The sequence below is a fragment of the Monodelphis domestica genome, chromosome 1 (assembly GCF_027887165.1).
Source record: "Monodelphis domestica isolate mMonDom1 chromosome 1, mMonDom1.pri, whole genome shotgun sequence".
Taxonomy (NCBI): domain Eukaryota; kingdom Metazoa; phylum Chordata; class Mammalia; order Didelphimorphia; family Didelphidae; genus Monodelphis; species Monodelphis domestica.
This window is the reverse complement of record NC_077227.1, coordinates 349,173,031-349,199,168: the sequence shown is the minus strand read 5'-3', so window position 1 is coordinate 349,199,168 and position 26,138 is coordinate 349,173,031. Positions and strand designations below refer to the sequence as shown.

General features: G+C 41.0%; 1 protein-coding gene across 2 annotated transcripts in view; it reads right to left on the bottom strand.

Annotated features, from left to right (window-relative positions):
- Positions 1-21,580, bottom strand: part of PPARGC1B (PPARG coactivator 1 beta) — a 178,801-nt gene extending 157,221 nt beyond the window's left edge. For both annotated transcript variants that reach the window (XM_016422776.2, XM_016422779.2), the window contains exon 1: positions 21,442-21,580. In XM_016422776.2, the coding sequence (XP_016278262.1) occupies positions 21,442-21,519 (78 nt within the window). In that variant the 5' untranslated portion in view covers positions 21,520-21,580. The remainder of the gene's footprint in view (positions 1-21,441) is intronic.
- Between the last annotated feature and the right edge of the window lie 4,558 nt (positions 21,581-26,138).

Genomic DNA, 26,138 nt, shown 5'->3' with positions numbered 1-26,138 from the left:
CCAGGAGGAATCAGGAAAGTTCTATGGAAGGAGGCAGTACCTGAGCTTGAATTTTGATTCCTTAGTAATTGTGAGTAGGGGTGAGGAAGGAGAAAATTGTAGGCATGTGTCACAGCTTATGCATGGACATAGAGGCAGGGAGTTGTAATGTCATGTTTATGTTGAATAGCAGTAAGTAAATTTGAAAAGAACACAGAACACATGAGGGGAAGTAGTATGTATTTAGCCTAAGAAGATAAACTAAAATCAAACTGAAAGGCTTTGAATACCAAAGTAATTTATATTTTGTCCTTAAGGGAATAGGAAGCCAGTGAAACTTGATTAAGAAAATGATATTGGCCATATTTTAGGAATATCAATTTAGTAGAACTGTGTTAAAGATGGATTGCAGAAGAGAGAGGGCAAATGTGGGGAAACCAATGGGAAGGTTATAGTAATTGTCTAGGCAAGAGGTGTAATGGCTATCTGTCCCTAATCTCTCTCCTGAACCATGAAGTACTTATTAATTGCTAACTGGATAATTCCTCTTGGATGGTTCATAGGCAACTCAAAGTCAACAAGTCCAGTCCCTGCTACATTATAGGCATTTAATAAATGCTTGTTGATGGACTGAACAAATGGTCTTCCTCCTTCAACATAATCTTACATCCTCCAAACTTCTCTATTTCAGTTGAGTTCAATGGTACACTCACTGTCACCAAGGTTCATAAACTGAGTCATTCTAGAGTCATCCCTCTTCCTCATCCCTCATGTCCAATCAGTTTCCTACACCTGTCAATTCTCCCATCTCTTACAACCATATCCTTTCCTCTACTCATATAGCAGCCACACTAGCTCAAAACCTCATTTCCACCTGGACTACTATAATAACCTCCTAATTGATCTTCCTATTTTTATTCTTTCTCTCCAATCCACCCTCTGCACAGCTGCTAAAATGATCTTCCAATGAAATTGGTTTGACCACATCATTGTCCTTTCCTTGCTCAAAAGCATCAGTGGTTCCCCATTATTCTAGGAGAAAATACAAATTCACGAGACTGACATCAAAAGGCCCTACAAAACTTGGCTCCACCTGACAAAGTAATCTGCTTGCATACTATTCCTCTTCAAGAACCCTACATTCCAGTCAAATTATACTACTAGTAGTTTGTCCCTAAATTTAACAGTCTACCTAAAGGCAAAAAAGGGAATCTGAATTTCTGCTCTGATATATAAGATGTTACTTTAGCAAATCCCCACCTTTGTTTCTTAATTCCATCCAATCTGGCCTCCTAACTCAACTGAAGTTGCTCTCTCTAATGCTACCAAAATCACATAATTGCGAAACCAGATGGTTTCCCTTACCCCCCTCCCCCCCAGTCTGCATTTTTCTTGATCTCTCTGAAGAACTTAGTAATTGATAAATTTCCCCTTTTGGATACTTTCTCTCTATCTCTATTTTTCTTTGTGTCTCTTCTCTTCTGCTTCTCTCTCCCCACCCTGATCCATATTCCACACAGCTGCCAAAGTGATCTCACTAAAGAACATATCAAACTATGCCATTCCCTTAACTCAAACTTCAGTTTGAAACTAAAACTCAGTGGTTCCTTATTGCCTCTAAAATTAAACATAAACTATTCCACTTGGCTTTTCAAGTCTTTTATAACTTGGCCCCACCCTATCTTTCCAGACTCATTATACATTCATCCCCTTCCCATACTCTATAGTCTTGCTATGCTGGCCTTTTTTTGGTCCCTCACACATGGCACTCTATCTCCCATCTCAATGTCTTTTCATGGGCAACAACCCATGCCTGGAACACACTTCCTCTTCCCCTTTGTCTTCTAGGATTCCTTGCTTCTTTCAAAATTCAGATCAAAACCCATCTTATATATAAACCTTTCATAATGCTCCCCCTGTAACTGTCTTCCCTCTCTAAGTCTTGGGTACTGTACCTCTTGGACCATGTACAAGTCTCAATTTTTTTCCCACAAAACATTCCTTCACATGAAGAAGACAGGAATCATGTTTTCTCTAAATCTTCTCTAGGTCTAGAGAAGAACTAGTTCTAAAGAGAATTATTAACCCTAATTCCTTCAACTAATACTTGCATGTCAGGATTTTCAGATTCCCTAATATCCTGGTACCCTTTTCTAAAAATAGCTTCACAGTGTCTCCTCTAAAATATGATGTCCACAAATGCTCTGACCCTGGGTTTTATTTTCTTTTTAAAACCATTACCGTCTTTCTGTCTTTGAATTGATACTTAGTATCTAAGACAAAAGAGCAGTAAGGGCTAGGCAATGGGGGTTAAGTGACTTGCCCAGGGTCACACAGCTAGTACATCTCTGGGACCACATTTGAACATAGGTCCTCCAGACACCAAGTCTGGCACTCTAGCCACTGTGTTACCTAGCTTCCCTTATGTGGGTTTTTAAGGTAAAACTTTATTCTATGTTTCCAATAACTAACAATTTTTAACATTTGTTTTCCCAAAGTTTGAGTTCCAGATTCTTTTCCTCCCTTTCTTACCTCTCCTCTCCTGAGACAGTAAACAATTTGATCTAGGTTATACATGTGCAATCATACAAAACATTTTCACATTGGTCATGTTGAGGAGGACTCATGAAACAAACAAAAAAATGAAAATAGTATGCTTCAAACTTCATTCAAACTCCATCAGTTCTTTCTCTGCAAGTGAGTAGTATTTTTCATGAATCCTTTGGGATTGTCTTGAATCACTGTATCACAGAGAATAGTCAAGACATTCATGGATGATCATTATACGATACTGCTGTTGTTCTGTATAATGTTCTCCTGGTTCTGCTCACTTCATTTTGCATTAGTTCATCTCTATCTCCTTCTTTATGGATGGCATACTTCTATAGGTACAGCCTGAGACCATATTAAGGTTTTTGGTCACCACAATATGCTGGTGACTCCTATTGAACTAGCAATCTACTAAGACCTCCAAATATTCACATGGATTAATGACTAAGTTGTGCCCTAACTCCCAGTGATACTACCTCTCCTGAATTCCTACAGCACTTGTATGTACTTCTCATTTCACTGTTGCCATGTACTAATGAAATCTCTTCTAAATCTGGTCCCTTCTTTCCTTTCCAGTCTTCTTAAACTATCTACTATTTACCCATACCAGCCTACTCACTGTTCCTCACAAATTGTACTACATCTTCCATCACTGCCCTTATATTGGATTTGCATATGTCTCATATATATCGCTAGAGGATATACATGTTAAGAGTATATGAATGCTATCTCCCTCATTAGAATATAAGCTCTCTGAAGGCAGAAATAATTTCACAGGGTCTTTGTATCCTCAGGGGTTAAAGGCACAATGCCTGGAACACAGTAAACACTTAATAAATGCTCATTGACTAATGGTTATTTTTATGTCATCCTAACTAGACTATAATTTCTGGTCATAATTTCCAGTAATTTTCAATTATGTCTGTCCCTTCTGAGACTGCATTTGGGGTTTTCTTGGCAAAGATACTGGAGTGGCTTGCCATTTCCTTCTCTAGTTCATTTGACAGATGAGGAAACTGAGACAAACAGGGTTAAGTGACTTGCCCAGGGTGACAAAGTTAGTTAAGTATCTGAGGCCAGATTTGAATTCCCAAAGATGTATCTTCCTGACTCCAGGCCTCTATTCTATCCACTGCACCACCCAGCTGCCCTAACTGTCCTTTAAATCAAGGTCGATGCCTAAAATACTTTCCTGTTCCCCCAGTTTTCTGCATATAGTAGCTGCTCCACACAGTTGCTGATCATAATGAAAAAATGGTGATTCGTTGTCTTAATGCTCTTTGATTCTTCCTTAATCTCCTCACAGTAAAATTCTGTTATAATAGAATTACAAATAAATTTAGCATGTTTCCACATGAAGGCAAGAAATAACGATGACACTCATTTCTTTTTTTAAGCATTTTTTCCTTTATTCTTCTTTGTTTTTCAGAACCTAACACAAAAATGTTTTTTTCCTTTTTTGTTACCATTTATTTTTATTTTTCATGAATAGCACAATATGTAGCAATAATATATTTGATTTTTATAAATATAAAATTTATAAATATTATAATAAACATGCTTATTTAAGAGAAACAAATTCTCACATTAGCTACGACTATATCCTAAAATATGTCTCATTTTCTTTCTCCCCCATTGTCCTGCCTATTTCCAAGAAGATTCTTATTTCTAAAGCTTTTTAAGATTTATAGTGTTTTCTTTACAACATTCCTGAGTTTTATATAAAAATTATTATACCCATTTCATAGATGAATATGTAGAAGTAGAACTGACTTGCCCAGAGCTCCATAGCTAGTATGTGACAGAAATGAGATTTAAACCCAAGACTCTTGACTCTAAGACCAATGTTCTTTGTCCTATACAGCACTGTTTCTGTCTCTAATATGAAAATTAAGTTTTATCCACTATAATTGTTATTTTTATATATGATTAGTAATGCATTCAAAAAATAAAGCTATGGGGCAGCTAGGTGGCTCAGTGGATTGAGAATCAGCAAGGCCTAGAGATGGGAGGTTCGGACACTTCCTAACTGTGTGACCCTGGACAAGTCACTTAATTCCCATTGCCTAGCCCTTGCTGCTCTTCTGTCTTGGACTTAATAGACAGTATTGATTCTAAGATAGAAGATAAGGATTTTAAAAGGGAAAAAAATCAAAGCTATGTGAAAGAAAGTTGTTCCTTTTGTACTTTTAATGATGTTGGCCAATCAATTCAAGATAGGAAAAGTCACTCTCATCAGTATGTATTTTTTTAAAATATACGTTAGGGGGCAACTAGGTGGCTCAATGGATTGAGAGCCAGACCTAAAGACAGGAGGGCTTAGGTTTAAATTTGGTCTCAGTCACTTCCTAACTGTGTGACCCTGAGCAAGTCACTTAACCCCTATTGCTTAGCCCATTATCACTCTCCTGTCTTGGAACCAATACACAGCATTGATTCTAAGATGGAAGATATGGGTTGAAAAAAATGAGTTAGTGACAGGGGCTGATTATTAAAGCAATCAAATTTGTCTATGAAGTCTACAAAGCTAAGATGATAGTCCTTCACTACCAAATGACCTGCTGGTGGACATAGGACTAATCCCGGCTATAGCAGTTAATCAATGGATCTGTGATTTCATTGATTTGAATTTACTCTCTAGTGAGGCTGATTAATACTTATCCATGCCTCCTACCTAACACTTTGTGACTCTCCATTTCCTTCCTTAAGTCTGTCACTCGGGTAGCTGGAGGTCTTTCTCTATTTCTCCTAAAATTTAAAAAATGCCATTGGGGCACTCAAGCTGTCTACTTTGTCATCCTGTATACTTGCCACAAGATCAGTCCATGTTCTTTAACTATCATATATTTCCCTGAGTCTATTCTTTACTCCATCAAGTTCTTCCCTGGTTACATGTTGCAGCCTGCTCACACCCACCTTGTGTCTCTCCATTGCCTTCATGAGATACTAATTTTCAATTCTTCTGAGTATGCTATACTCCATATCTCACAGTCATGAAATAAAACTTTTAGAATATTTGTAATACAAAGATCATCCTTTGTTTCCAGAAGAAACTTCGGTTAATTCAAGGAACTCTGTAATTTCCTGAAGTCAATCCCACTTTCTTCCTCCTGTTTAATTCTGGGTCCAAACCAATATCCATTTGTACTGGATGTCCATGATGTATGGACAAGCTGGATAGATTACCCAATGATAAGAATTAGTTTAAAGCTAGAAGAAAGAACAGCCATGGGGGGAGAAATGCCATATAACTAAAATGACACAATCCCAAACTATTTTAAAAAATAATTTAGAATGAAAAATGAGTAATGGACAACAGAAAGGACATCAATACTGATTATTATAATTTTATTCATCATTTTAACTGAAAATAATAGATAGATTTTATATTGCATTTTAAGGTTTACAAAAGCACTTTACATACATTACCTCATTTGTTCTTCACAACAACACTGTGAGGTAGGCACCATTATTTTATCTATCTTAGAGGGTTACATAGCTAGTAAGCAACTGAAGCAAGATTGAAGCCAATTCTTCCTGACTCCAAGTCTAGTGCTCTATCTAGCATGCCATTTTGCTGCCAATCAATTGACCTTACAAGGGGACTGAGATTTTAAAAGCATTTTAGTCAGCAAACATTTGATTTCAGAGAAGGGGGGGGGGGAGCAGGAGGGAGGGAGAAAGAGAGGCAACAATAGCTTAAGTATAAATGCATTTGTAAAATTTTATAATGAAGGATACTGGCCGATTATAAGTAGTATCCTACCTCATAAAACAAAAAAGAAGCAATAGAATGTAAAAGTAGTTTAAAGACACCTTGGCAAGAGAACAAATTAAGCAAAGCTATTCTACAACAATTTAAGGAGGAAAACGGAAGGAGGACAACAAAGAAGAAAATGATAATAGTCTGCAGCAACTTTTATAACTAATTTTTCATCCCTGAATTCTTGGATTCTAATATCATAGTCCCAGATGTGCTGATAAAGGAATAGAAATGAACTAAAGAGAACAAAGTTAAGAAAACACTTGTATTGGATCAATTGTACATAGAAGAGCTCCATGCTGGAGGCAACATAACTGTGAGGGTGCTAAAAGATTAAAGTGCATATGTGAAGGAGAAGAAAATACCAACAGTGAAGAAAAAAATCTTTTTAATATTAGAAAAAGACAATCAAAAGAATACCAATAACTACTACACTACATGTCTACTTTCCCATGCATGAAATTTTTCTGAGATTCATCCACATGTACATTGGGGTTCTCCTTGATGAAGCTACTCATAGGGAATAGGCAGGTGTTTGCAGTCAGTATTTGACAATGAACTACATTTTGCTGTCATTCTGAAAGATGTAGAGAATATCAGATCCCACTGTGCTATTTGGTCATTGTTTTTGAATTAGCATTTGATTCAGTAGAGCAAAATGTTCCTTAAAGAATCTCTTCCAGAAAGTATCTTCCTTTTCCATTGACAAAGTGGGGTAATATTTTTAAAAATTACACATGGGACTGTTTTCAAAAGTAACTGTTGATAATATATTCTGAGTTAGAGTCATAACCACAAATTCCCTTAGAAAAGTCCGTGTTTTCTACTTAGTCCCATTTCCCACAGCATTTGGCATAGGACTTTCAATAGGAAGAGCTCAATAACTCATAGGAGTTTCAAACACAAGAGCTCAATAAATGGAAAATGAGAAACACCAAAGTGGCTTCAGAATTCAAGGGCTGGAAGGGCCCTCAGAGATCATGAAGTCCAACCCCTATCATTTCCGTATGAGAAAAGTGAGATCTAGAAAGAAGTGAAGCCCAAAGTCACCGAGCCAATAATGGCAGAGCTGGGTCTAGAACACAGATCACACTTGATTCCTCATCCAGTGCTTTTCCTGAGGAAAGACAGTTGTTATCTTGGGAGTTGGGGAGGCTTTTTTGTTTTGAATGATCAATTGGGTGTTCCCCAAATTATCTACATGGTCCTAAGAACAGCTCAGGTCAGCTCTGGATCCCATGAGCTATTCCAATCATCCTGAGAACTATGCATTACCAAGATCCACTCCATCAATCAACTGAGCATGTGAAGGGTTGGGAATACCAGACCAGAGTCAGATATTCTGAAATAGTCACAAGTTCCAAGCTAAAAGAAAGCGGCCATTCTGGGGACATGGCTTTAAAATATTCTCTAATATGACTTGTTTCCTTTTTTTGGTTTTGTTTTATTTTGTTTTCATAACCACCACTCACCAAACAGCTTCTCTTCCCTTTCTTCCTGGGATCCTCCCTGCGCCCAGGGATGGTATGTTCTCCCTGCTGCCAGGCCCTGGAGTCTCAGGTCTCAGCCACTAGGGAGTGGGGAACCAGAGAATATAAAATGTCAGAGCTGGAAAATGGGCCTCTGAATCTAGCTAGTCCAATCCTCTCACTCTGAAGAGGAGGAAAGAGTTCCAGAGAAGAGAAATAATTTATCTAAAGTCACCTAGTCAGTCCATGGCAGAGATTAGAACCCACGTCTCCTGAACAAGTCCAGGGCTCTCTCATTATACTACACTGTCTCCAAATTCCTGGCAAACTACTCTGACACTTACCACCTGTGTAACCATGAGCAAATCACTTGACCTTTCTGAGGAACCTCAACTTCCTCATCTGAAAAATAAGGATAATACTACTTTGTGTGAATAAACTATGTTTTAAACATTAAAATAGTATATGTGAATGTAAGCTATCATCATATTATTATTAAGCCAAAAAGTAGGTGAAATTCACATTGAAGACATGTCAAAATTGATGTTTAGTTTTCTTAAATCTTTCTGAATAAGCAGTTCAGTAGAGGAGAAAAATCACCAAACTAGGTCTCAGAATACTTGGATTCAAAATCTAGCTCAGCAAATACTCACTACTATGAGTTCAAATCTGGCCTCAGACACTTATCAGCTATCTGATCCTGAGCAAGTCAATTAACATTGTTTGCCTCAGTTTCCTCAAGTGTCAAATGAGCTGGAGAAGGAAATGGCAAACCAATCTAATAGAAAACCCCAAATGGGGCCATAGAGGGTTGGACATAATTAGAAAACAACTAAGCAATAACAACAATAACCTTAGATGTGTCTTTTTGACTTTTCACTTGCCTCATCTATCAAAATGTGAATAATGTTCTTCCTTACCTGCTTTACTGGTGCACTGTGAGACATGGATGTAAAATGAGATAATGGATATAAGGTCCTTTGAAAACCTTAGAATACAATAGGAATGTCAGCTATTATTATTTCATTAATTATTAATCATTTCATAGAATTATTATTTCATAGACTAGCTGACATTTATATAGTGTTTTAAGGTTTGCAAAAGTCTTTCACATCCATTATCTCATTTGAACCTAAGGACCCTTAGAAACAGGTAGCAGAAGTACTGGGATTCCTGTTTTAGAGATGAGAAACAAAGTGAAAGTTTCAGTGATTTGCCCATACTCTCTCAGCTACTAAGTAGCAGAGGCAGCAAAGAAACCCTAATATCCCAGATGCTCAGCCCCACCCTCCATTCAATAGACCTTGCAGCCTATAGAAGTGAGTTCTAGCCTGGTCTAAGCTTAGTGGACAAGTCATAGATTCCTATAGCGGCCATGATAATGATACTTTAAATATAATAACAGCAACAATAATAGTAAAATGTAAAAAATATTTACAGTGTTGGGTTGTACAACACCTGACATATATCATCTCATTTGATCCTCACAACAACCTTCTGTGTTATACCCATTTTACAGATGAAGAAACTGAAGCTGAAAAGGTTAAGCGATTTGCCTAGTCACAGTTAGTAAATGTCCTCAATGGTTTTATCTCATATCAGTATCATTAATCTCCTCTAGATATCTTAATCACCAGTTATCTAGCTAAAGTCCCTAGGCTTTAGGTCAAGGTTATGAAGACTATTCCCATATCTTCTTGGGTTATATGGGGGCCTTTAGCACAGTTTACAAAGGCAGGTTGGAATGGCAGTAGGAAGAGCCCCCCAAAGAGGCAGGATTCTTCCTCATACAAAGGAATCTACAGTAGGGAAGACAAGGTTCCCAGCCCAAAAAGCCAGTGAAACCTCAAGGGAGAGACACAATACTGATATTCCATCCACTACCCTGCACTCTCAGACAAACACATAGAACAACTTCAAAATAAGGCTGAGAATTTAGAAACAGCTGGATTGGTTTATTTGAGGACTTATGTTAGCTAATAATTTAATTTAATGGTTAAATCCAAAGATTAAAATAAAAAATCATTGTAACCACTAAATTTGCTTGGCAATTATTTGTATTTAAATTAGTTAATTTCAATGCATAAATTATTATAATGATTTTTTTTGGCAACTCTCTCCTTAACATAGTAGATTGAGAAATTCTACCTATAGAAGCTGAGTTAGAACTGGGCTCTAATTCATAATAGACTAAGTTGTGTGGCCAAGTCACAGAACTCTATAGCTTCAATAACAATATTATTATTAATATAAAAACAGCAACAATAACAGTAATATTTACAGAGTGTTGGTCATTTCCTTAGCCTCTCCGAGCCCCAATTTCCTTATCTTTAAAATGAGAAAGTTGGTCTCTAAGATTCTTTTTCTAACCCTAAATCTAAGATCCTTTGATCCCCCTTGGTTCACAGCAGGATTATTTATTTGCTCACTCATTCTCATTCACTTTTCCTCTCAAGTGATCTAATTAGTATGTACTCCCTTTTTTTTCACTTTGCATTCCAATTGTCTTTAATACATAATTCCTAGGGCTAGGCCTACTAACCAAATGAATTACTTTCCAGCCCTTTCAAATGTATGACCAGCCTTCTAGAGATTTGCCTATCCTAAACAAAGTTTAAGAAAAAAAGATCTGCATGGCAACTAGTGCAAACTGGGTGACCAGTTGCTTAACCCAGTTACCCAGCCTTACCCAACTCTTCGGTCCTGGAACTGATAGACAGTATTGATTCTAAGACAGGGGTGGGTAAAGGTTTTTTGTTTGTTTGTTTTTTATCTCTCTCCGGATACCCACCTACATTGTCAGTTTGTCACAAAATAAATCCCTACATGATATGATTTTTTTGTCACTAAAAATATACACATTTTTAAAAATTCTGAAAGTTCTGTCCATGCCCATGAAAGTTACAACTCTGACTGTAAAGCTTTCATCTTGGTTGCAGGCCCAAAGAAAGACCAGCTTGAGTAAGTACTTACAAAAAAATTTTTTAAAGGGCGGTGGGTGGGGGATCAGGTAGTTGACTCAGTGGGATAGAGTGCCAGGTCTACGAAGTCCAGGAAATCTGGGTTTAAATGTGACTCCAGACACTTCCAGCGGTGCTACTCTGAGCAAGTGATACCCCCAGTTAGTCCTTACCACTCTTGTTTTTTAGAATTAACATTTTGTGTCAGTTAGGGTAAGGACTAAAAAAATACAAATTTTTTAAAAAGCACTAAAAGGCTCAGGCCTAGAAGAGGGGCAACTAAGCAATTAATTCTCTGGTGTCAGTACTCCACAAAAGATCAAACCATAAAACAGACCTCAATCCTGCTGCCTTCTTCCTTTTTCCCAGTGAAGGCAGCTGAAAAGGAAACAAGAGGATGTGAAGAATCAGTCAGTCAACAAGCATTTGGAGCATGCTTACTACTATGTGCCAAGTAGACACTGTGCCAAGGATCAGGAATATAAAGAAATGCCAAAAGAGTCCCTGCCCTAAAGAAGCTTGCATTCTAATGTTGGAGACAACATGTAAAGTATGAAATACACAGTAGAATTTTACAGGCTGTAAAGGAGCAAGATAACCTTGGTGGGAAAACCATTAGCAGCTGTGGGGATGCAATGGGGGGGAGGGGGGGTGAAAGACCTCCTATAGAAGGTGGAAGTTGAGCTGAGTTTTGAAGGAAGTAAGGGAAATTAAGAGGTGGAGGTAAGCAGGTATTGAAGATAAAAGGGCAGCTAGGTGGCGCAGTGAATATGGCAGCAGACTGGGAGACTTCATGAATCCTCTTTCAGTTCAAATCCTATCTCAGACACTTCCTAGCTGTGTAACCCTGAACAAGTCACTTAACCCTGTTTGCCTCAGTTTCCTCATCTTTCAAATGAACTGGAGGAGGAAATGGCAAACCAATACAGAATCTTTGCAAACGAGGTCAAGAAGAGTCAGGCAAGACTGAACAACATGGAAGACAGCAAGGTTGAAGGACCAGAGAAAGTGATGTTTCACACCAGAGGAACACCAAACAAGCCAATGTAGCTGGAGCATAGAACGCTTGACAGGAAACCAAGAGAAAGAAGCCTGGAAAGGTAGAAAGGAGCCAAGTTAAGAAGAGATAAAAAGTATCAAACAAAAGATCCTGGAGGCAGTAGGGAGCAAATGGGAAGTGAGAGGAAATGACATGGTCCAAACCACACTTCAGAAAATTCATCTTGGCAGTTGAGTGGAGGATGGATTGGTGGCAGGAAGACTAATGAGGTTACTGCAATAGTCCAAGAGAGAGGGTCTGATCGTAGGGGTGGTATCTATATAATCAGAGAGAAGAAAAGTAGAGTATCTATAGACATTAATTAAACAATTTGGGGAGGGGCAGTTATGTGGCTCAGTGGATAGAGAGCCAGGCCTAGAGATGGGAGGTCCTGGGTTCAAAATCTGGATTCAGACATTCTGTGTAACCCTGGGCAACTCACTTAATCCCAGGGCCTAGCCCTTACTGCAATTCTGCTTTGGAATAGATGCTTGATATGGATTTTAAGACAAAAGATAAGGACTTTAAAAAAAAAACAGTTGGGATCAGTTTTCCAAGCTGCTGGAGCTCATACCAAGTCTCTGTCCGATGGCTAAAGCTTCAGAGTTGACGGAACATGGGAAGTATTAAATCACATAACACAGCAAAGAGTCTAATAAACATAGTAGGTGCCTAATAAATGCTAGCTGGCTGACATAACTATTGGAATATAAACTGGTTTTGTTTTCATATCCTCAGCACTTTGCACAGTACCTGGCACATAGTAGCCACTTAAGAAATGTTTGTTTTATTGATTGACTGGTTAAAAGAACTAGAGGACAGGCTCTAGGTCACTGAGATCCTCTAAGGAGAGTTTATGGAATATCATGAACAAAAATTACACAAGACGAGGAGGTGTGGATGAGTTATAATCTACTCTGGTGAAAAGAACACTCACATCAATGAGGTCATAAATCTAGTCAAGTGGTGTATTTTTAAACTTCCTTCAATGCACCTTATTGTGTGCTGTGCCCCCAAGCACATGCCTATCTGGCCTCTCCCTAGTGTCTAGTCTGCCCTCCCCTCTTTAGTCTTTCAGGAATGGCTCTGAAGGCCCAAAGCAGCAATATTGCCCCCCATGGGTAACTGGCATGAAGTAGAGAGATGGGGAGAAGAGCCACAGACACACCTGCATTCCAGAGATCCAAGACTCCTGATCTAAGGGGTACAGCTCACCAATAGCAAATCCAATCCAGTAAACAGGATAGTGCTAAGTGCTGGAGATAAAATTTATTTTAAAAAGGACAGTTCCTGCCCTCACAGAGCTTACAATCGAAAGGGAGTAGACAACACACAAGAGCAAGAGGAGTCATGAAAGTAGGAAGAGGGGAGAAGAGAAGAAAGTTTAGTCCCAATGTCTTTCAATCACCAGAAGCTATGTTTTTGGTTTTTTAACTATAATTTGAAATTTAGAAAGACTAGTCCTATAGAGGACGGTCTGTTAGAATGTTCTGGGGTGGTACAAGAGGTTGAAGGAAGAATTAGGAAAGATGAAGGAGAGATGGGACTGAAGAAAAAAGAAAAGCAAAGAGAATGATTCTGGGGATATAAATTTGGGAAACATTAAAAAGGGAGAAGCAAAGGAGTTCCCATGTAGACAGCTCTTCTTAGTTTAAATTTCCTTCTATATTTCCAACAAAGAATCTATCTTCTTTGGAACAATCTCAAAACAACTTTCTTTCTAGATTCCTCTATAGTTGTCAACACTTGTAGCACCACCATCCCCTTAAATCTTCAGATTGCAAAATCATTCTTATCTCTCCCTTCTCCTTATCAGTTCACACTCAAATAACTTCAAGGGCTCTTTAAAATATGGACATTCCTTACCAATCCACTTATTTCCCTGGTAATAGTAATTCAATTCACACCTGATCACCTCTAGCCTAGGTTTTTTTATGCAGGTCTCCTCATTAGATAACTAGGTGGTAGTATTTATATAGATAATCTTACATATATAATCCTAAATAGCCCTACTAAGTACTAGATTCTGTGGCTAAGCATTTTACATATATTATCTCAATTGATCTTCACAACCACCTAGAGAGGTAGGTGCCTTTTATTATGCTCATTTTACAGTTGAGGAAACTGAGGCAGTCAGAGATCAAGTAACTTGCCCAAGAGCACATAGCTATTAAGTGTCTGAGACCAGCTTTGAATGTGGATCTTCCTGATTGCTAGGGCCATTGCTCACTCCAATTCATCAGAAAAGGAATGGAGCTAGTTAGTAAATAAAAGAGATTGCTGGCCTGGGTGGCCTCCTTAAATGGAGGTTCTGGGAGGAGGCCTCCATGTTCCAGAGGTTGGGATCTTCAGGGGTAGAAGGTCCTGATAAGGTAGGAGTTCTAGGGCTGAATAGATCTTCTAGAACAAAGATTGTAATAGAGCACATAATGGAGAAGTCCTGAGAAGTATACCTACCTAGTGAGGAATGAATATAGAATGCTGACCTGGGCATACACCTAATTAACATTTTGGGTCACAGTTTTCTCATCTGTAAAACAAGAAACTTGGCCTCAACTTTAGACCTTCCAGGTTTAAATTTATGACCTGTGATCTCTCCCACCATCCATCTTTTCTCTAAACGAAGCTGCCAAAATCACTTTCCCAATACACAGCTCTCCAATAATGTCAACTTCCTCCTATTTTGAAACCATTAATGGTTCACTATTTCCTACAAGAAAAACTTCTACTTATTCTCCCAGGTAATCTATCTCTCCTACAATCTGGTTCCAATCTTGCCTCCCTTTATTCCCTTACATAATACAACTCCCATCTCAAAGCACACTGATTTTGTTTTCTCCAAAGGCCATGTCCTAAACATTTCCTCAGCCTGGAGTACCCTATCTGAATATCTAAATTTCCCCCTTCACCTCCTCCATCACCCACTATTTCCCAACCTTTTCAGAGGTCTCTTCTTCCTTCTATTTCCAGTCTGTATCCTTTACTTGGCCCATAGCATTAAACTATCTGGAATTATTCAATTCTCCTTTATGGAACTTCTAGTTTCCCCCTCTAAGAAGGCTCTCAGACTTCATTGTCAGTTCCCTTCCCCCCTCTTCCTTCTATCCCCTTCCCTTCCTCTAGTTCATTACATAGTACCCACATTTGTAATAGATGCTCAATGAATATTTGGCGGTGCTGATGGTGATAATAATGAAAATGATGATGTAAGTGAAAGAAATTAGGCCAAGAAAGATCAAAGAACAATCTGTAGCTGCTAGGGGCCAACTAAATCACTGTATCCCATCTTATGCCCTTTTCCCTGTAAGTAGCATCAATCTCAGCCAAAGCTACCCCAGTGGATCAGGTACCATAATTCCTTGTGAGCAACCTGCAGCCAGAAATCAGGGAGGTGAGCCACCTTACGTTGCCAGGGCTGTTTGCCATAGCAACCTTGGGAAGCCAGCTCCGGGACCAGATTGCTGGCAGTCTCCACAGGGTAGTGTTTCTAAAGCTCACTCACTCTCTCTGTGCTAAATTATTGTATTCTGCCAAGAAGTCACAAGAAATAAACACAATAGCTGGGTTGCCATGGAACATAGATCTAAACGGAGCTGAATACCCAAATGCTGATTCCCTAGGTGAAAGGGTGGGACAGTGGAATAAGCAGCCACCTGGGGAGTCAGATTCTACCCAGTTCTGCTACTTACTGGCTATATGACTCTGGATACGTCATTTCCTTTCTTCTGACCTCAACTTCTCCATCTATAAAGTGAAGGATTTGAAATAGGTAATAGCTAAGGTTTCTTTCTACCCCATCATGTTGTTTTCAATTCCTACTCTGACATTAGGTTCTAAAACCTCCAAGTCCATACATTCTATGTTCTTGAGACCTTTACTAGCTATAATATTTTGGGTACTACATTTCTAGCCCTTTACACAAGAAGCTGCATCTATTGATGGTGCTCCTTTCCTTGACCAGAGCTCCTTCCCTCTGACCTCCTTCTGTCTTCTGGTCTGATCTTCTCTATCCCTTTATCTCTTTCCCCCTCCAAAGAACAATAAGAATGAAAAGGAGATGATGGAACTTCCATCTCTGATTTGTAGCTGGTAATGAAAAAGTTCCAGAAAGCCCTGATGGCTACAAAAAAAAAAAAACAAAAAAAACCTAGTATCTTAGCTGATTAAGCCAAGGCATACTGGGAGAGAAAAACAAAAGGATTACCAATCTTCAAAGCTCAGTCAGTCAAACCAGGCTGTTAACTATTTCCCGTATTCAATGCTTCATCTTATATCTGGAATGTTTTAACTCTCCATCTTCCAGAATCACTCATTTTTTTCAAAGCAAAGCTTAAATGCCAGATCTTAAATGTGGTCTTACCTGACAAGGTCATTTCCCTACCCTACCTGGTACACCCCACCACCACCATTATAAAAGTTTGAACCTCCCCTGAAATTATTTTTATATTTATATTCATTTGCATGTAGGCTATTTCTCTCTAACCCACCCCTACCATCAAATATAAATTCTTAAAAAGCAGAGACTCTCATTTTTGTCTTTGTATCCCTAGCACCTAGCTCAGTGTTACTTAACCTAGAGTAGGCTCTAATATATAATTGTTGAATTTAACTGGCAGGGCATGAAGGGAGAGGAGAACTAAGTCAAGGCTACATAATCCTTTAGTCCATGAAAACCTTAAACCTAGATATGGATCTGGAGAACAGGGACTAATCCATAAAATTAAGGAGGCTGGAAAGAACATTTGGAGTCCTATCCCCATCTGCCATTTTATAGAGAGGAAAACTATTGGCCCATTGGTCACCATCTTACTATTGGCCTACTTGTGTTCTCAAGTCATAGACTGAAAAATAAAAAGAAGGCTGAGTTGCCTATCACTGGGATGCCAACTCTACCTCAGGCACATAACTCAAACAGCCAATGTTTGAGTACCTACTATGAAGCCAGCTTTGTGCTCTGTAATGAAACAAATACTCTACAAGTATCTAAATCATAGGATTTAAGTTGAAAGGAAATTTAAATTATCTATTGGAAACCTAACCCTCCTTCCCACTTTACTCTTCATCCTTCATACAAGAAGAAACTGAGGCCTAGAGAAGCTAACTTGCCCAAGTAGTGAAGGAGCAGAACTTATATCAGTCCTTTCAGATCTACTGCTGTTTACATATTATCATCTTGTAAGTAAAATAGGATGGGGGAGTAGTCTAACAGGGGTTCTTTGAAGAGCTAGGATTTCAGCTGAGCATTGGGAAATGTATAGGTTTCATGTTAAATCATCAAATATGCCCTCTAAAAAAACAAACTCTATATAACAAGTTCATGAGTTTCAGAGACAATTCATTCTTTGTACAGTAAAATGTTCATATTTATGAATTAATGTTGTTTATAACAAAAAATTTAAATGAAAAAATGGTTAAGCTTTGGGAAAGGGTGGGCAAGAGAAACAATCTAAGCAAAGAAAACAAGTTCAGAATATTTTCAGAGATCATCAATTCATAATAGATACCAGTTCTTCCCAGGGAAACTTAAAAACCCTTTGGCAGACCAGTGTCTGCCTTCTTCAGCCTGAGTCCCTGAAGCACTTAAGAGTCTCTTGAACAAGAGAGACAGCCTGTAGTAACCCAGGATTAGCCACTAAAAAAAGCCTTTTAAATCCAGAGACTGAATTGCCTTCTTCTCATCCACATCCCCCAGGGAAGGTGTGAGGCCAGATGGATGGGAGATGGAGGAGAAATGATGGGGGTGAGCAGGAATGACCAGTGAGAAGAAATATGGATGAGTCTGAGATGCAAAGTTATATTTATCTCCTGTGTCTGAAGGACAGTGTGATATAATGAAAAGAATTCTAAAGTCACAGTTCCTGGATTTCAGTCCAGATTCAGCTAACTCTCCTTATGACCTTTGGTAAGTCATTTTTTTTTTGGCATCCATTCAAGTGCCCTTAATAATGAGTTAAAGATGCTTACTAATCAAACATAAGAGATCAAAGTTAGAAAGATCTTTGATCTTCTCTCTACAAACCATTGCATGGGGAAATTTTTTTTAAAAGAAAGAAAAAGAAAAACCTAGTTTTCTGTTTGCCTGAGATGCTTGGGAAGCACTATCTATGGGATACAGAACTACTGATCTTATCACTGCTCAAAACCATATAGAACAGAGAACCCTTCTTTAAGCATAATTAAAGGAGGAGGAATGTTATCAGTCTTAAGTCTTTTTCATTGAAAATCTTGGATGGCAAGAAAGGAAGAAAAAAGAATCAATTTAATGATACATCACCCTTGAAGCCACTGACAGAACAAGAGATGAAATGGACTAGAATAGAGAAAAGCATTTAGATGGGTGTCTGGAAGCCCAAGTAAAAGTGCTTCCTCTGCTGTCAATTTGTTGGATGATCTTGAACAAAACACCTCTCTCTGTGCCTCAGTTTCCCCATCCTTAAAATAAGGAAGTTGGACTAGATGATAACTTTAGGTCCCTTCCAGCTATGTTCTAAATTCTAAGGTCCCTTCCAACTCTGACATTCTGTGTTCTCTGTTTCAAAGTCCCTTCCATCTCTCACATTCTGTATTCTATGCTCTATAGTCCCTTTCAGCAGTAAAGCCCCATGTTCTAAGTGCTGACATCCATTTTATTCTCTGACATTCTATGTTCTCAGGTCTCCAAGAACTACCTCAATCTATGAACCGACCATTTCCCCTTTATATCAAAGCTGTGATATTTACTATAATTTCCTAGGTTGTACCAGTAGAGATCACTACACACTTTCTGTCTTACCAAGTGGAGTAAGGAATAAATGCCCAGGTTAACTTTCACTAATCCATTTTTAGTCACTTATCTTTTTTAAGTTTCCCACTGGGGGAATTCCCCTACCAGGAATCTTTTGCAAAATTGCAAAACAGATAAGGAATAACCAAGTAAATACCAAAATTATGAAGCCCCTTACGATTTCCAGGAAGACTGGTCTCCTCACGTTTTGACACTGGCTGGAAAGTCAGGAGAGCCAGTGCCAGTTCTAATTCTTCCACTAAACTCGACAGTTAACCTTGGGTAAATTACTGGTCTTTTCCAATCAATGCAATTCCACAAACATTTATTGAGTCTACTATGTGCACCAGTGCTAGCAATTTCCTCCTCTGTAACAGTAGTCTGGACTATAATGGTATCTAAGGCCCCTTTCAGCCCTGACATTCCGGGTTCTACAGAAATGTCCTATGACTTTTACCTCCTTAATTGGCGAACTGGGGCTGGAAACTGTGCTAATGCTTCATGGAAAGCTCCGTGACTCCCCAGTAAGCCAGAGGACCGGGTAATCGCTTACAGTGTAGTCCTGGGCGGTCCTTGGAACCCGCCTCCAGACTCCAGCTACAACAGCAAAGCATGTGACAGCAGCGGCGGCAGCAGCAGCAGACCCAAGCCTTCGCTGCAGTTTCGTCAGAGGTAAAGGTAGCACACAGCTGAAGCCTGCACAGTCTGCGCAACCCTCACGAGTGCGCGCACACACGGTGACATACATACCCACACAGACAGGCCGGCAGCGAGCACAGAGGCGCGCGTCATACACCTGCACATAGACCCAGCCACACGCGCACTCCCCGCTGACCACTGTATCTCAAACGAAAGCAGTGGTCACACGCAGCTGGACCTCCTTTGCATCAACTGTTAACCCTTCAAGGATAAGAGGGTGCGGGAGGGAGAGGAAATGCCTGCGCACGCAGGCCAGCCACAGCCTGCAGAGCGGACTGCAGAGCCCAAAGAGCTCTGCTAATGATCCGAGCTAGCCAAGCAGAGCATCCTTCCCGGGGTCTGCAGCAACCCCCAAGGCCCCATTTACAGTCTTTCTGAGGTCCACACTACAATGACTTCTGCAGTAGCTTATTCTTTATGCTAAGGATCTTCTCCCCGCTGTATTCTACAGTATTTCAGAGGAAGGCCCCACAGCAGTATGCTGTCAGCGAAGCCGTTACAAGCCGGAAGGCTAGAATTGATAACTTCGGGAAACCTTAGCTGGGGGAACGGCGGGGGTGGGGGGTTATTTTTTAAAATGTCTTTTACATATCATAAAATTGGCTAGCCAGTGTTTTTTTCAATACTTCCTCTCCACACACCCACCGGACTTCAGCACCATAAGATCAGCTCCCAAAAGATTGTCAGCTCCTAATAAAGTTTACCTTTCCCTTCCTTCCTTCCCTCTGCCCTCCACCTCCCAGGACAGAGTGTTATGCAAAGGCGCACTTTATACAGTAGGGTGACTTGAAGCCGGCGGAGGCGAGAATCGCCGGGCTCTGCCCACCAGCCCCACAGGCCGCGGTAGGGTTGAGATGGGGAAGGGTAGGAAGGGGGGGGGGGGGGTCAATCCAACTGACCGACAACAGCAGAATTGCCTTATTTAACCCCGGAGGCCTGTTCTAAATTCCTGCCTTCGGCTGTAGCAGTCGAATGAGTTAAAGCCAGGGAACTGGGCCAGCTGCGACGGTACCCGCAAGCAAAGATCCTTGTCATCTGCTACAGAGGAAAAGCTCCTTAATCTACCTCTAAACTTCCCGTTGGCAGCCAGGGCAGGAGGTGGATAGCAAAAGGGCCAGGGGGGGGACTCAAGAGGCAGCAGATAGATGCACTGCTCCTGGCACCTTCTTTCGTGTCACGCGGGGGCTGCAGCAAATCCAGGCACGTTTTTAATAGCGAACTCCTTCCGTAGACTCACCCCAAGATTTGGGGGGACGCTGCCCCCAGTGCCAGGTCCCCGGCTGTCACGCAGCACGTGAGCCGCACGCCGCAGGAGCCGTGGCGTCTCCTCCCCCACCACCACTCGTGTCCACTGCGTCTCCCAAGCCAGGCACACACTAACCCCATAGGTTGGTGAGGCGCCCTATACAGCCAGACCCGGACACGGGTTTAAAAGGAAATCCCAGGGCTGCGCTACTTCCCTCATTCGCACACCCACGTGTCCCGCGGAAAGCCGAGCGGAATGGGCGCCAAAGCCTGGAGCAGAGAACTGGTAACTTTAAGGGAACTCTGAGCTGCAGAAAGGTGCTGAAGGGGGCCCGCGAGGTGAAACGCCCACCCCAAGTACCCTAAGGGCAGTGGTCGCAGCCCTTCAAGTCTAGAGCCGGTCCAGCTTCTAGTAAAGCCAGGCAGAGGACAGGGAAGCGCGTGAAAGTGGGGCTAGAAGTGGTCCTCTGGCTGCTTGCTTGCTGCCTGACAGGGTCGCCCCAGGAGGTTCCACGCTCCCTGCCTCCCCAGACGTTCTGCTCTACCCCGGGACTAAACAGGGGCGCAAGGCAAGCCGCACCCCAACCCCCACCCCCCGGGTCCCTGGCACCGGGTTCCAGAGAATGCAGTGCACAAGCTTCCTAATGCCCGGCTTTCTGGCCATGACTACAGCAGATAAGACCTCCCCGTTTCTCTCAACCATCAGCGCCCCCCCCCCGCTTTCCAGGGGGGCTGGAAGACTCCGTTGGGGGGTGGGGATTGGAGAGGTCCGGGGTGGGGGGGCCCTCCATGGCCCCGGGTGACAGCGCTCCCCAGGGCGCAAGACTGCGCGCCGGCTGCTCGCAGGAAGGCACTGCCGCAGACACAGCGCCCCCTCCTCCCTTTCTCTCTCCCTCCCTCCCCAGCTCCTGGGAGCTGCGGCGCCGGCCTCCCAGCCCCCGGGGCCCCTGCCCCCAGAGGTCCCCCGGCCTTACCTGACTGTCAGAGAGATAGTTGAAGAAGAAGGAGGAGAGCTCTTCATCCAGCAGCGCGCCGCAGTCCGTCCCCGCCATCTTCCAGCTAGCAGCCCCAGCCGCGGCAGCGTGGGGGAGTCGGCGCCGAGCAAGCCGGCCGGGGGCGGGGAGGGAGGCAGGGGAGGGGCGGGGAGGGACGGAGGGGGCGGAGCTCCGGCCCCGCGGGCTGCAGCAGCCGCGGCAGCGGCGGCGGCGGCAGCGACTCGCTGAGGCGGAGCCCGGGGGTTAGAGACCCGGCTCCAGGCCCTGGGGTCCCCCCGACTCCCAGCTCGAGCCGCCCCGAGAGCTCCTTTGCAAGCGGTTGACAGCTTCCTCCTCCAGAGCTGGGACAGGCCCCCCCTACTCCCAATCCAGCAATGCAGTCAGGCCCCCCGCTGCCCCGGGCTCTAGGTGACAGTCGCCCAAGCAGCGGCCCACTCTGCGATCCAAGAGAAATATTATCTTTTCTCTCATCCATTCATTCCAGAGATATGCAATTTAAGCGTCTCCTGTGTGCCCAGCGCGGTGCTAGGCACCGAGAGATATAAAGAAGTGAATTGGTCGGGTCCCTGCCCTCAAATCTCGTAGTCTAGGTAGGGAAGATAAAGCATTGAATCACTACAATATAGGGCAATATGTGATAAACCTCGAGACTTACAAACAAACGTGCTATTGGAATCAAGAGGAGAAGGGAGATTTCAGCCACCTGGATTTGGGATCGGGAGCACATACCTCCAGGTCTCAAGGCTTAGTGTGGTAGAACAGGCAATGAACATCGACCCAGGAGACCTGGATTCTGGTCACGGTACTGCCACTTAATCACTATGTGACTTTGAGCCAGTTGTTTCCTGAGTCTGGGCCTGCTATTTCCTCCTCTGCAAAATGAGGAGTCTTAACTAGGTTCTTATGGCCTCTTCCTTTGATACTGTATTTTATAAGATCTCTTCTAGTTTTGACATTGTATTTTATGAGATCCCTTCTATCTCTGGTATTTGAAACACTAGACACATTTCATCAAACATTTATCAAACAATAAGTTCAATAAATACATAGGAGCAAGGCATTTTCCTAGGCTAAGGGAATACACACACACACACACACAAATAAGTAGACCCTAACCTCAAGAAGGCTATATTCTAATAAAGGGACATAACAGGTAAATACAATAGTTTTTGTTTGTTTTGTGGAAGGAAAACACTAACCTGCAGGAAGAGAAGGGGTAGGAGTCAGAAAAGGCCTCATGTGGGAGATGGCACATCTAGTAAGGTTTGTAGGCAGCTAGAGATCCCAAGAAGCAGAGGGAAGGAGAAAGAATTCTAGGCATGAGAGACAGACGGTAGAAAGGTTCAGGGAAGGAGATGGAATGTCATGTATGGAGAATAGCAAACAGGCCAGTTTATCTAGAAGGAAGAGAACCTGAGGAGTAATAAGAAATAGTAAATAATCTAGTAAGATAATCTGTAACTAGATGTGAAAATATTAAAAACTTAAAAGATTCTGTGTTTTGTCCTTTAGCCACTTAGGAGTCACCAAAGCTTCTTCAGCAGTGATGTGATCAGAAACAAAATTTAGGAATATTAGTTTGGAAACTGTGTAGAAAATGAGTTGCACGATCACCCTAGTGCAATTATCAATAATATGGAAATAGGTCTTGATCAATGATACATGTAAAACTGAGTGGAATTGTAAGTCAGCTGGGGAGGGGGGAGGAGAGAAGCGAAAGAACATGAATCGTGTAACCATGGAAAAATATTCTAAATTAATTAATTAAATACATTTTTTAAATTCAAGAAAATGGATTGCAGAGGGTAGAAGTTGGGTGGAAAGACCCGAAATAAGATGTCTTGACAACAGTGCAAATGAGAGGTGATGATGGGCTGAACTACAATGGTGGTGGCCAAGTGAAGAGAGAGAAGGACACTGAGGAGAATGATGTAGAAGAAGCAGAATTCATGAGAATTGGCAACTGATTATATATAGGGGGAGAGATATAGGAGGACTACAAAGGAAAAAAGGAACATAGGATAATGATAAAGATGAAAGCCTAGGTGATCAAAAGGATGAGTGACCTCTACAGAAAAAAGGAAAGTTAATAGAAATGGTGAATCTGGGAGATGAAGGGAGAAATAAATTCTAGAGGACTAGTTCAATTAATTGACAGACTTTTATTAAGTATCTACTGTATGCTGAAGATGCACAGACAAAATTGACACAGTCTCTGCCCTCAAGGAGCTTATATTTTCCTTGGAAGAGAATACATTCACAAGTATTCACTAGTACATATAGCATATATATGGTATATGTTATATTTACATATTCATTATACATAATAAATATAAAATTATATGGTATATAATGAGTATATTTATACATCTATAGACATAATATGTTTTCCAGGATTGGGTGTGGTAGAGAGCACTCAGAACTAGAGGAATCAAGAAGGGCCTCTTAAAAGACCTCTCAGCCTTGAAGGATACTAGGGGTTGGTTAGAAGAGGCAGAACTGAGGAAGGAAAGAATTGTAAGTGGAAAAGGTAAGGATAACCTGAAGGTAAGGCATGAAATGTCAGTAGGGGTTGGTAAATTAATTTACCTAGAAGTAAATTGTTACTTAGAGAAAATTGTATATAATCAGCCTGGAAAGGTAGACTGGATTCAAATTGTAAACAGATAGTTGCTGTTTTGTCTTCCAGGCAATAAGGAGTCAGGGAAGTTTCTTGAGCAGTGGAGTGTTATAGTCAGACCTGTGCTTTAGAAATATCAATTCTCCAACTGTGTGGACAGCATGCAGAGAAGAGAGATTAGATGCAGGAAAATTCAATAGATGGCAAAAGCTGTCATCCAGGTGAGGGACGATAAAGTTCTAAATTAGAATGATTGTGGTGTAAGTAGAGAGAAGGGAAGAGATTAAAGAGATGTTGTGGAATAGATGACTCTAAGGTTCATCCTATCTCTAATCTACCGTGGTAGGTAGAAATGATATTTGATCCTAACCCTTAAGAATGGATAGGATTTTGATAGGGTAAAAGAGAGAAAAAGAAAAAGATCAGTATCGAATAAAGCTCAGAGGGAGATAGAGGTTATAAAAAGTCAGTTTTCATTTTTATAGGGAAGGCCTACCTACCTTATTGGAGCTCCTTTTTGTGAGAGTACTACCCCCTCCCCATTCAAAGATGAGAATTCTCCAAGAGATGGATGTGGGGTATCTATGTCACGATCTCAAGGGCCTGAGCTGGGCTTCCCTATCTAGGTCTAAGGATTTTTAGGCTGCAGTTTCCCAGAACTGAAGATAGTGATTTCATTCTTTGGCCCTACGCCATAACTGAGCTTTTAAGGAACAGTTCATTTGGATGTACAACGAAGAAAACACCACAAAGGAAAAGACCAGACCAATCCCTTGGATCTCCCTCCAGCCTCTGGGCCAACTGCCTCATTTCTAGACTAAATTAGATATATCTTGTCATTTAAATGCCTCCTTCTTTCTCAGTCCCTTGGCAATATCAATAAAGACACTACATAGAGAGGACAAAGGCTGAGACTTTGGTCAGAAAATAAGGGCAAGATGGGAGATTTTGAGTTCAAATGTGACCTCAGACGCTCCCTAGCTGTGTGACCCTGGGCAAGGCACTTAACCCCCCAGTGTGTAGCCCTTAATTCTCTTTGTTACCTGGGGACAAATACACAGTATTGATTCTAAGATGGAAGATAAGGGTTTTTAAAAAAAGAGGGAGAAAAAAACAAGAACAATAGCCCCGTTTTGTTTTGTTTTGTTTATTTGTTTGTTTACTTATCTATTGTGTTAAAATTTCCAGGTATCTCTATTCCATTTCTCTTTAGAGAAGGCATCATTTGACAAAAATACATGTACATATAAAACTATGTCTTACTTGTTTCTACTCATAAGTTCTTTGTCTGGAGGTGGATACACACAAGCCATTCTTCAAACAATAATTCTGTTGCTGTATATAATGTTCTCTTGGTTCTACTCCCTTTACTCTTTATAATTTCATGTAGGTCTTTCCATTTTTTAGAAATTAATCTGCTCATAATCTCTTACAACACAATAGTATTTCATCACAATCATTTGCCACAACTTCTTTAACCATTCCCTATAAGAGCCCAATTTGAAGGATCAGCAGCCCTGACGCCCCACCACCACTACCGCATAGTGAAAAGAACAATGAATCTATCAGAAGATCTGGATTCAACTCAGCCACTTCTACTCATTAGCTATGTGGGAATGAACAAAATCCATTTCTCTAAGCCTCAATTTTTTTCACTTGTAAAATATATAAATACCAATGCAAGAGCTAACTATCCCATAGGACTATTGAAAGGAAGGCATTTAATATTTTCTATCATTTAGCTTTTGTGTTGGAAGGGAAAGAATCTGGGAGTCAGCAGATCTGGGTACTGGTCTCAGCCCTGCTACATACTAGCTGTGTGACCTTGGATAAGTCACTTACCCTTTTTATGCCTCCTTTTGATTATCTATAAATTGGCCAAATACCTAAAATATCTTCTAGTTCTAAATCCTATGATTCCTTTGCCTTTGGCATTTGATGACTCTGGAAATTCTTGGTCATTTGTTTGCCATAGAATCCTAGGATTAAAGATTTAAAGCTAGAATGGAAGTTAGTGGTCAAAGTCACACAGGAAGAAGTGGAAACTTTGGTTCTT